Source organism: Carettochelys insculpta, chromosome 1, assembly GCF_033958435.1.
Source record: "Carettochelys insculpta isolate YL-2023 chromosome 1, ASM3395843v1, whole genome shotgun sequence".
Taxonomy (NCBI): domain Eukaryota; kingdom Metazoa; phylum Chordata; order Testudines; family Carettochelyidae; genus Carettochelys; species Carettochelys insculpta.
Genome location: NC_134137.1, coordinates 40,594,304 through 40,606,358, shown reverse-complemented (window position 1 = coordinate 40,606,358; position 12,055 = coordinate 40,594,304). Strand labels below are relative to the sequence as shown.

Below are 12,055 nucleotides of genomic sequence, written 5' to 3'. Positions count from 1 at the left end.
AAAACTTTTTTTTAAAAGAGCTGATTTTTAAACTCTTGGGTGCAAGTCACCCAGGCACGTTCACTTAAAACAGCTAACTTTGCTAACCCCGTTTAAACATCCAGTTACTGGAATGCAAAAAGTGTATTCATATGTAACAGAGACAAGTGGGTCTGTCCCACAAAAGCTCACCTAATAAATTATTTTGTTAGGCTTTAAAGTGCTACTTTACTGCTTTTTTGAATTCATATGATGAGACTACATAGAATCATAGAATTCTAGAACTGGAAGGGACCTCAGGAGGTCATTTCATCCAGCCCCCTGCCCAAAGCAGGATCAACACCAACTAAATCATCCCAGCTAGGATCATGTCAAGTCAGGACTTGAAAGCCTCTAGGGTTGGAGATTCCACCACTTCTCTCAGTAATGCATTCCAGTGGTTCACTACCTTCCTGGTGATATAGTTTTTCCTAATATCTAACCTACATCTATCCCTCTGCAACTTCAGACCATTGCTCCTTGTTCTGCCAACTGTCATCACTGTGAACAGTGTCTCTCCATCCTCTTCAGAGCCCCTTTTCAGGAAGCTGAAGGCTGCTATCAAATGGCCCCTCATTCTTCTCTTCTGCAAACTAAATAAGCCCAAATCCCTCCGCTTCTCCTCACAGGTCATGTGCACCAGCTCCTTATTCATTTTCGTTGCCCTCCGCTATAGTCTGTTTCTTTTCTAACTACAGAACAGAAGTATTTATTGAACACTTGAGCATATCCTGCATTATGATCACTTTCCATCTAGTAATGGACTAATACCATTAGTAAGATTTTTTTGAAGTATGTTAGGAAAAAATTCTCTTAGGCTACGTCTACACTACAAAACTATTTTGAGATAACAGCTGTTATTTCAAAATAACTTTCCTAGCATCTAGACTACACATGTTCTATTTTGAAATAAATTCGAAATAGTGGATATGCTATTTTGAAATCGGTAACCCTCACTGCAGGAGGAATAACCCCTATTTCAAAATAGATATTTCAAAATAGGAACTATTAAGAAACAGAATAGCACTATTTTGAAATAAGCCATAATGATACCCAATGGCACTGCTTCAAAATAGAGCTATGCTGCTGGAAATTGTATTTCAAAATACCTGGGTGCTATTTCAAAATACATTTTGTGTGTAGCTGTGTTGTTTCAAATAAGGTATTTCAAAAAAGTTGTTTTGAAGTACCTTATTTTGAAATAACTCTGTTATGTAGCTGTAACTTTACAGTCCTTAAGTCTGCTGCCAATAGATTACTCCTTGAATCTCTTTTGTTTCCCTCATCAATTTTCTAAAATTCCTAAGTTCTGATTTAGTATTAGTATTGACGTCCCCCTTCTTTAATTTGTTACATACAGGTTGAACGTCTCTCGTCCAGCACCCTCGAGAACTGACTAGTGCCAAAAGAGAGAAAATTTGCCAGAACACAGGAGGTCAATATCCTCCATCACATTACCAACACTTCCCCTGCTTACTGGGCTCTATGACTTTGAATAAATTTAATGGTAAATTGCAGCTAAATAACAGCACATATAACAATGAGGGCTAGGATGGGTGGCTGTAAACAAACTTTATGGCACCACAGGAAACTTGGCCACATCCATAATAAGTGGTCCTCCAGCTAACTAAAATCATGCCGGATAGATGTGGCGGGATGAGAGGGTTCTGCGCTAAAGAGGATCACGTGAATTATTTTTTTACCTGCCTTCACTTTACTGGTCCGAACCTTATTCTCTTAGTATATTATAAATGTGATCATGTCTTGATCACTTCTTCCTAAAATTACCATTATTTTTTATTTCTTGTAACATAGATTACAAACCCAAGACCCTGGAGAAACTGCAGAAAAACTTTCTTCACAAGAAATTATACAAAATTTCCAGTTTCAGACTATATTCATTATGTTTGTAAATTTCCTGAGGAAGCTTTTAATATACAGTGGAGATAACGCTAGAAAAACAACTTGTTAGTGAAAACTGCAACATCTCTCTCCTTTTATCCAGTCTTGTTTAAAACTGAACTCTTTGGCTACGTCTACACGTGCAGCCAACATCGAAATAGCTTATTTCGGCTATGTTGCGACATCGAAATAGTCTGTTTCGATGAATAACGTCTACACGTCCTCCAGGGCCAGCAACGTCGATGTTCAACTTCGACGTGGCTCAGCCCAACATCGAAATAGGCGCAGCGAGGGAACGTCTACACGTCAAAGTAGCACACATCGAAATAGGGATGCCAGGCACAGCTGCAGACAGGGTCACAGGGCGGACTCAACAGCAAGCCGCTCCCTTAAAGGGCCCCTCCCAGACACAGTTGCACTAAACAACACAAGATACACAGAGCTGACAACTGGTTGCAGACCCTGTGCCTGCAGCATAGATCCCCAGCTGCCGCAGAAGCAACCAGAAGCCCTGGGCTAAGGGCTGCTGCCCACGGTGACCATAGAGCCCCGCAGGGGCTGGAGAGAGAGCATCTCTCAACCCCCCAGCTGATGGCCGCCATGGAGGACCCAGCAATCTCGACGTTGCGGGACGCGGATCGTCTACACGGTCCCTACTTCGACGTTGAACGTCGAAGTAGGGCGCTATTCCTATCTCCTCATGAGGTTAGCGACTTCGACGTCTCGCCGCCTAACGTCGAAGTTAACTTCGAAATAGCGCCCAACGCGTGTAGACGCGACGGGCGCTATTTCGAAGTTGGTGCCGCTACTTCGAAGTAGCGTGCACGTGTAGACGCAGCTTTTATGAAGAGCTCTTAGTAAAACTACAAGGTTTTCTGAAATGCATTTCACAGTGTTTCCTTTTAAAGTATTTTGTCTTGCATTTCATTAATTTACAATCCAGTTATCATTCATATTTATGCCATGAATGAGCTAACCAGAAGCATCTGTGAAGCTCACAATTTTAAAAATCTTCCAGGGTCTAATCTTGTAATGAGATTTCTGCAGATGTCTTCCCACGTTGATTTTAGTGCAGGATCCAGGCCTTACTAATGCATGATTGTATTTCAAACTCCGAAAGATAAATAGAAAGCCCGCAATAAAAATGCAACAAAAATGTGCAATATATACTTCAGAGATTTTATAGCAATAACTAAGCAAACAAATTCAAACCGTGGTTTAACAAAATCAGATGTGCTGGCTAACTCTCTCTGTTTCAGCAACATTAAATGCCAAAGACTTTGGTTGGCTTTGATGGAACCCTTAAAATGCTCAATATTTACACTCTGTAAAATTTTCTTTGGTAACAGTAATACATCACCTGGCAATTTAGTCTTCATTATATCAATGCCAACTTGAAGCTCCAGCTCAGCTGCAAGAACTGCATAATCTCCTTGATGAGAGACATTAAAATTAAAATTGGGATGGATACTGAGTATGTCGTTCACCAGGAATGGCTTTCCTTTTGATGTCCTTTGCAAGTGTATTTCATTCCAAGGTATACACAGTTTTTCTGCAATTAATTTTCTTATCAGCAGACGACCAGCCTGTGAAATTAAAAAAAAAAAAAAAAAGTTAAAAATGATGCACATGGAACTGTTCTGCCATGTACAAAGAACAATTTGTAACTTATTTACTTGCCAAGTAGAGCCAAGTTTTACTTACTAAAGAAACTTGCTACATGCATATATCATGCAATAAATGAAAAAGCTAAATGTTTATCAGCTCAAATACAATTTTGCAGATATTTTCTTGAGATGTGTCAATAACTTATGCAGCACAGTGCAATGTATCCCCACTCTAAAGATTCCTATGATCTGAAATAGGTTCTTTCTCCTCTCAGCCACCTGTTTCCTAAGATGCTACATCTACACCACGGATTTTTCGAGAGAAGTACTTGTGGAAGATCTCTTCCAAAAAAATGTATTTCGAAAGGGCATGTCTACACACAAAAAATCAGGTTTGAAAGACTGATCCGCTCCTTTGAAGGAACGGGCCAGGGATTGAAAAATTCAGTGCCATGAGGACTGTTCTTTCAAAAAAAAGGACGTGCAGAGCATCTATAAATGCTTTTTTCAAAAGAAGCTTTTGAAAGGAGGTGCTTTTCCTGATCTGGGAGCAGAAGAGGGCTTCAGGAAGATGAGCCCCTTCTTCTGATTTCGGATCAAAAGAGTGCCTTTTGTGGGTAGAAGTTCCATGTGTTCTTTTGAAAAAGGGCCTGATTCTCCAAAAGATCTGGCGAGCGTAGATGCAGCCAGAGTGCTTTATCCCTCCTTACAATATTTATTGGTATCATGTTGATTTAAAATTCTTCCGTGAAGGCTTATGCTCCAAAAAATGTGTTAGTCTATCAGGGACCACAGGACTTCTCTTCATAGTCACGATTTTGTGTATTTGATTCCACAAACGGTATTCTAAAAAGGACACGCTGTGCAGACCACACTGAAAGTCAACAATTGGGCCACTCTGGAACTGAGGAAGGAGAAGTGCATTCAAAAGGAAAGGGGTAGCCCTGAATTAGAGAACACCCTGACAGCAGGCCCTCTTCTCTTATAGCCAAGACCAGCTTGGGGCTGCCTCCAGGACTTTGGCTGATCTATGACAGTGTGTCACGGTTAGATATATGAAGGACTTAAGCTAGTTACGTGTATACTGCACCTGGGACTGTGGATCTGGGCTGAGTTGGGTCTTCTCTACACTTCCATGAAGATCGACCCAATTTCATGCATCTGGTAAAGACATGTGAAATCAATCTGTCTGAGGTTGTCAGTCAATCCCTGTACACCTCATTATCACGAGGAGTAAAGGAAGTCAACAGGAGTAATGCTCCCGTTGAACTTCCTTAGTGAAGCTAGTCGCAAAAGTCAATTTCCGATATGTCGATTCCAGATACAAAATTGCTGTAGCTAGAATTGCGTAGCAGAAATCAACTTTCAGATCTAGTGTAGACCTGGCCTCAGACTTGTGCTAGATGGGTGTGTACTACCATACCAAAAATAGCTATGACTAGACTGCTTTCAGGTTGAGTATCTTTCTGTTTGAATGGTCCCTCAGACCCAGGAGTGGGGGCTGCTCCAAAACCATGTTGGGAGGCTTGATCCTAACTGCAGGGCCTGCATGGATATACATTTATAAATGACTTTATAAATGACTAGTAAGCCTTTGAACGCCCCCCAGAAAGCCAGGATGGGCATGACATGCTGGCCACAGGTGCTTCCAGCAAGCCACTCCAGCTGCCCTGCAGCAGGCTCAATTGATGCAACAAGTTTCCCTGGATAGCCTAGCAAAGGGTTGTGGGCCCCCTAGGAGTCGGGACATGAAATTTCATAAGGGGCAGGGGTGCAACATGATCAGCTCCTGGGTCTCGGGCTCATCCATCTCATTAAAAATTTGTTACTGTTATTGTGTGTATTGACACAGTTATGTAATTATTAATAAAAATGTTACATTCTACATACTTATTTCCTTACACATGCTAAAAGGGCTCTTCTTCATAAGACCATAACCAAAATTTCTATCAGTTTGGATTACATTAGACAAGTTGGGAGGGGCCCTGCTAATGGTAGGGCTGAAAAGTGGGGACCAATGTAAATAGCTGGCTCACCCCGATCTAGCACAAGGGGCCAGGGGATTTTACCCAGATAAAACACCGCCCACGTGCGTGGCTCTTCCCAACCACCCTCAACACGGGGGTGAAAAACGGACACGATGTTACATGAATGACCCTCGTTCCCTCCGGATCCCCTGCCCCATTCACTCTCTCCTTCCCACCCGCGCAGGCCCCCCTCGCATAAAGCTGCTTTATCTACCATGGCAGCCTTGGCGTCCCGGGCGAAGTAGAACTGGCCGATGCGGTCCTTCTCCTCGGCCTGCACCAGGCGCGCCGCCAGCAGCCACTCCCGGCGCCGGGGGGCCCACGCGGCGCAGGGGAAGGCCCAGCGCACGCCCCCCATGAGGAGTAGCTGCCGGCGGGCTGGCCCGGGCCTCACCAGCCGGCTCCAGAGGGGCGCAGGGGCGTGAGGTTACAGGCCGCGAAAGGGGTCAGGCCACGCTAGGTATGCGTGGGGGGGTGAGCTGGGGTTACGCCCGGACAGACAAGGCAGAGGTAATAAGTGTCGGTACCGGGCTTCCCACAGCTCTCGGTGTGCTAGGCGCTCCCGTGGGGGCGGGGGACGAGAGCAAGGGTCGCCCTGGCGGGAGGCGGTGACACCACGGGGCCCTACGACAGGCACCGCGAAGGGTTAATCCAGTCCCAGAAAGGCGCAGCGTCTGCTGGTGCCTAGAGAGCGCAGTGCGCAGGCACAAGGCCCTGGGCGCTGCAGGGTGTGTTGGGAGTTGTAGTGCGCAAGCCGCAGGGTTCCACGGGGCCCCGGGACGCATTGCACTACGAGTCCCAAAATGCCCCGCGCCGCGCTGCCGGCTGAGCCGTTCTGTCAAGGAGATGCTCAGGTGCGGGGAAAGGGGTCCTGGCGCTGAGCTCGCTGCACTGCCCCTCCCGCGCAGGATGGGGGCGCCTGCCGTAGTCCTTTACCCCCGCCCTGCGGGGCGGCGGGGAGCCGGGGTGGTGCTCGGTGCGAGCCCGGACCTTCAGCGTGGGGACCGGGGATTGTGGTGCTCCGGAGCAGGGGTGGCGCGACCGGGGGTAGGCAGTGCGGTTTGGGGGGCGGGGCAGTTTGGGGCAGATTCCATGTGGGGGACGGGCAGAAGAAGCGGGATGGAGAGGTCATTGGGCAGAAGGGCAGGAGAGTCTGGGTTGAGGATGCGAGTTATCCTTGTGTGCATGGGGAGGGGTAGCAGAAGTGGCGGGAGGTAACAGCTCTGGGGTGAAAGTGGGGGTTAGAGTTGCCAACTTGCCAGTGTTGGTGTCTGGTCAGGAAGGCTGCCAACTCTGGGGGGCAGGGATGGCAGGCAATGGTGGGAGATTGAGAAGAAATTGTGAATCGTGTGACAGTGACTGTTAGAGGTGTGTGATGCAGAGCGGAGCCTGGATTGGATTGGCCTTTGTGGTAACGTGTTTGTGTGTGCGTATGTCTCTCTTTTTCTGTGGCCTTTCTCCCTGCAGAAGATGGACACCAGCAGTTTTCTTCTGCATATTCCTCCTCAATAACTTTACTGTTTCACTTGTAGCCATAAAGTGTGGAGAGGCAAAGAGAGAAATGTGTTAAATAAAGGAACATTTTTAAAAAAAATCGTAAATGTTATTTTATCAAAGTAGAAAATGCAGCTTTCAAAAATGTGTTTTGTAAAACAGCTTTGGCTGGAGGAGATGGTGATGGGGAGATGCAGGTGCAACTCCACTGACTGCTACATCTGGGCTTAATATGGCTTTAGTGTGCAAATTAAGCACTTTCTTTCAGGTCTCCAAGCAGGCCATGATTGTTTAAACAAAACTGACAAATAACACCTTCCACATAATTAAACAAAATTAAAGAGTCTAGTGGGTGTATTGATGCTATCCTAGTTTGTTCTCCATCGGTTGAGTGGAGGTCTCAAGTGTAGATTCAAATATTTGATTTTGGTTTTAAGTAAACGTTTTCATGCCCATTCTGGCTGTAAGGCATTTACAGCCACATGGGAGCCCACAAATATGTTTGGTGGTGAACCCCAAAAAAAGTTAAAAGTTAATCAGGTCCTGACTAACTAGCTTAGGTACTGCTGCTCACTACCCCCACTTGCGTGATAAGCCTAGCAAATGTAGAGTTGTAAGGCGTTATTTTTGCCACCTGCTTTCACTTTCTGAGTTCACCGATTGTCATGATCTGGCCTGTACAGTGACAGCTTCATTTGCCATAGAAATGAGAAAATTCCAATTTTATAAATAATGAAAAGAAAAATCATGTAGGGACGATTGCTTGATTCATTTAATGAAATACATATCTATTGTGTGAAGAAAAATTGTTAGATTCAGACTAAACCCAGTGAAAAAGATACTTAATGGACAAATATTAGCAGTGAAACACATTATTTACATACCAAATATTTCATTCACAGGTTTTTTTTTGGGGGGGGGTGGACAGAGAGGTAACCGTTGTACTCTGTATTCTAACAAAACAGTTAGATCCGAAAAAGTGGGTCTGTCCCATTAAAGCTCACCACCTAATACATTATTTTGTTAATCGTTAAAGTGCTACATGTTTGCTGTTTTGTTTAGTTTGGGGGAGGGTGAGCATTCAGCTCAATAACCTTATAAATCAGGGACTTATTTTTTCCATTTCAATTTTAGGAATATACTGAAGAAACCATGGACAATCAACAGAATTTCATTAGCAGCCCTACTTACAATGGGATCTTTGTTCCCAAAAAGAAAATCAACTCAATAGTAGCTGAAGATCATGGTCAGCGAGTTCTAAATGTACTGCAAAGTTTCAGAGAGCAGAATATCTTTTTTGACTTTAAAATACTTGTGAAAGATGAAATAATCCCCTGTCATCGTTGTGTACTGGCAGCGTGCAGTGACTTTTTCAGGTAAGCTACTTCTCCTGTAATTTTGAAGAGAGTGTATATTTGAAGTTCTTGGTGGGAAAACATAATCACAGAAATTAAAATAAATCAGAGTATTATATCTACACTCAACATTTTGAGCAGCCACTCTCAGAAAAGGTCTACGCTACAGTGGAATGTCAAATTAAGATATGCAATTACGGCTACATTAATTACAGAGCTGGAGTTGATGTACCTTAATTCAGACTTCTGTACTGTCTGCGCATCTTTACATGAATTCAGTTGTCCTTTCTGCTCCCTGGTATAATGCCTTCCATCCAATCCTGCATCTAAACTTTGTTTTCTGACATCTCTTTGGGGATGTCAACTTAAATTCCACAAGATCACAGCTAAGCTTCTGATTTTCTCAACTCCTTTAAATATCTGTGGACACTACTGTTTGTTCAGCTGTAACCTGTTTGGTAGCCCTCTGTTTCAACTCATCATCAAGGCTTTGCCTCAATCCTGGTGCTTCTGTCTGTCCACACTGTCAAAACTCATATAGGCTCTTACCATCTCATGTCTTGGCTACAACCTCCTCCTCCTCTCTGGCCTTGACAGATGCTGTCTTTTCCCCTCCACTGCAACAAATCTGTTGAAAATACTCTTGCCAGGATCATTTTCCTGGCCCATCCCTTTGATCATACCACTCTTCTCTGTTCCTTCATTGGCTCTTCCTTTTCCATCATATCACACATACGCTTCTTGTCTTGCACTTTAAAGCCCTTCATAATTTAACCCCACTCATCTGCCGTATTATTTAATTGCACCATCTAGATCAGGGCTCTCAAAATTGCTAAACTACTGTATCCCAGTCACAAATCCACTTTATAGTGTTCTTCCTCAGGTTCTACCTCACTTTAAAAGTACTCACAAAATCAGGCAAAAATACAAGTGTCACAGCATGCTACTGCTGAAATGGCTTACTTTCTCATTTTTACTCTATAATTACAGAATAAATAAATTGGAATATAAAGTTTACTTATATTTCAGTGTATAGCATAGTGAGCAGTATAAACAAGTCATAATATGAAATTTTAATTTGTACTGACTTTGTGCTTCCTCATGTAGCCTGTTGTAAAACTAAGTAAATATGTAGATGAGTTGATGTACTTCCTGAAAGACCTCTGCGTACCCTCGGGTGTGGGTATCCCTGACTGAGAACCACTGATCTAGATTTTTTTCTCCCCCTCAATATAGTGTTTTCTTGTCTTTTGTTTGCTAGATGATCTATAACATTACTTATTTTCTGTATATGTCTCCTGTGTTTTACTTGCAGAGCCATGTTTGAGGTTAACATGAAAGAAAGAGATGATGGGAATGTTACTATAAGTAATTTATCGCCCAAGGCAGTGAAAGCTTTTCTCGATTATGCCTATACAGGAAAAGCTGAGATAACAAATGATAATGTGGAAATGTTCTTTCAGTTGTCATCATTTCTTCAAGTTTCACACCTTTCTAAAGCTTGCAGTGACTTTCTAATTGAAAGTGTTGATCTTGGGAACTGTTTGCAGTTGTTGTCTATATCCGAAAGTTATGGTTCTGTTCATTTGTTTGATCACGCACTAGAATTTGCACAACACCATTTTTCCTTGCTACTCAAATCAAGTGATTTCTTGGAGATGACTTTTGAGATATTACAAAAATGTATTGAAGCAGATGAACTCTGTGTCCCTGAGGAAGAATGTGTGTTGAAAGCTGTCCTACAGTGGACAAAACATAATTTAGAAGCAAGACAGAAGCACCTTCATCCCTTGATTAAAAAGGTAAGATTGCATCAGTTATCTGAAATGACACTGCAGGACTTGCTGCATTCTGAAGAATATTTGCTGAAGAGCACTAATTGCTTAGGAATAATCAGTGACGCAATTAAAAGTGTACAAAACTCTAGTGGACTGTTTCCAGATGCTCGTCCTTCAACAACAGAAAAATACATATTTGTTCACAAAACTGAAGAAAATGGAGAAAACAGGCATACATTTTGCTATAATATCAAAACTGATAAATGGAGAGAACTGCCCCACACAAACATCATTGATCTGCCAGGGTCAAGTTTATCGAGTTATGGAGAAAAAATATTTATAACTGGTGGGTGCAAAGGGAGCTGCTGTAGGACTGTTAGACTTCATATTGTTGAATCCTTTCATGATGCTACTGATCAGACTTCGTGCTACTGCCCCATCAGAAATGATTTCTCCGTAGTGTCAGCTATGAAGAAACCAAGGACTATGCATACATCTGTCATGACTCTAAATCAGTTGTTTATAATTGGTGGAAAGACTAAAGGTGCTCAGGACATTAAAAGTCTTTTGGATGTGGAATCTTACAGTCCTCTCTCCAAAGAATGGACATCTGTAAGCCCATTACCAAGAGGCATATACTATCCAGAAGCAAGTGCATGTAAAAATATAATTTATGTCCTTGGTGCTGAAGTAGAGATTACTGATGCCTTTAATCCATCCCTGGATTGTTTCTTTAAGTATGATGCTATGACAGATCAGTGGTCTGAGCTCGTAGCAGAGTTTGGGCAGTTTTTTCATGCAACTTTAATCAAAGCTGTTCCAGTGAACTGTACCTTGTATATATGTGATCTTTCCACCTATAAGGTTTATAGTTTTTGTCCAGAAACTTGTGTTTGGAAAGGGGAAGGATCTTTTGAATGTGCTGGCTTTAATGCAGGAGCAGTTGGAATAGAAGATAAAATTTACATACTAGGTGGTGATTATGCTCCAGATGAAATTACAGATGAAGTACAAGTCTACCATAGCAACAGATCTGAGTGGGAAGAAGTTGCACCAATGCCAAGAGCCTTAACTGAGTTTTACTGTCAGGTGATTCAGTTTAATAAATACAGAGACCCATGGTTATCTGTAAGGCAGTGTGTTTTGGAGCCTGTTGAAACATGAGGTAAAACAGTCTACTTAAAATGCACAAATTTTTAAATCACGGTACTTTTAGTTGTTACAATAGTTTTCTCCAAATTGCTGAAATATTATCAATAGAATATGTTAATTTATGTTGTAGAATTGTTTTTTAAATGGTCAATTCACTTATTCTATCATATGGTAATCATGTGTATCAACTTTTACATAGGTTTATATGCAAGTTCTTTTCAGGTGCCATGTGAGAAATTTGCAGAGCAACATCACTTTTCAAGAAGTAAAATAATAGGGAATTACTTTTGAAATACCTATGCACTGTTACTTGTATCTTCATGAATGCCCCAGTAGACAATGCTGAATAAGAAAATAGTGTTGATATTTTTCCTTCATAACTAATAATGTAGAAATAAGATGAATATTTTGTTTAACCCTAACAGAGGAACTGTACACAATTGTGTCAGTTTACCTTTGCTGCTTTGACAATAGCAAGGACAGATGCCAAAGAGGTCTTCACATTCAGAAGGCATTGTCTCTGGATATTTAGTGTGAAGGGACTAATGATCTCAATTTCATTTAATTGTGGCTTGTTTTTCCTACTTCTGTGCTTGCTGTCTTCATCCTGAATCTCTTGTCAGACTGGCCCTGACACTGACTCCACTGTGTAAGTGATTGCTGTAGAAGGTGTGATTCACACAGCTGTCTCCTGTACTTGTGCAGATGGTCATCTTGGTAAT

The 12,055-nt window shown here is 42.4% G+C and overlaps 2 protein-coding genes across 3 annotated transcripts in view; one reads left to right on the top strand and one right to left on the bottom strand.

The window, feature by feature from the left end:
• The window catches only part of AASDHPPT (aminoadipate-semialdehyde dehydrogenase-phosphopantetheinyl transferase), a 33,305-nt gene extending 27,062 nt beyond the window's left edge, over positions 1–6,243 (bottom strand). Inside the window, exons 1-2 of the mRNA XM_074981830.1 lie at positions 5,769–6,243; positions 3,281–3,506 (exon numbers count right to left, since the gene is read on the bottom strand). Coding sequence (XP_074837931.1) covers positions 3,281–3,506; positions 5,769–5,912 — 370 coding nt within the window. The 5' untranslated portion in view covers positions 5,913–6,243. The remainder of the gene's footprint in view (positions 1–3,280; positions 3,507–5,768) is intronic.
• A 154-nt stretch (positions 6,244–6,397) lies between these two features.
• On the top strand, positions 6,398–11,355 carry KBTBD3 (kelch repeat and BTB domain containing 3). Of its 2 annotated transcripts, XM_074984753.1 has the most exons (3): positions 6,398–6,601; positions 8,183–8,424; positions 9,719–11,355. In XM_074984753.1, exons 1-3 carry the CDS (start codon positions 6,401–6,403, stop codon positions 11,343–11,345), a joined length of 2,070 nt encoding a protein of 689 aa, XP_074840854.1. In that variant the 5' UTR covers positions 6,398–6,400; the 3' UTR covers positions 11,346–11,355. The 2 variants fall into 2 exon arrangements, with proteins under 2 accessions (XP_074840854.1, XP_074840864.1); XM_074984763.1 differs by lacking the exon at positions 6,398–6,601 and having other exon boundaries at positions 7,972–8,424.
• The last annotated feature ends 700 nt before the right edge of the window (positions 11,356–12,055 follow it).

Bases quoted from the DNA above. Each gene is read 5' to 3' on its own strand.
- KBTBD3 (XM_074984753.1), top strand. From the start codon at position 6,401: ATGCTCAGGTGCGGGGAAAGGGGTCCTGGCGCTGAGCTCGCTGCACTG. The intron at 6,602-8,182 runs GTAGGCAGTGCG...TTTCAATTTTAG, and splicing joins CAGGGGTGGCGCGACCGGGG to GAATATACTGAAGAAACCAT. The intron at 8,425-9,718 runs GTAAGCTACTTC...TTTTACTTGCAG, and splicing joins GCGTGCAGTGACTTTTTCAG to AGCCATGTTTGAGGTTAACA.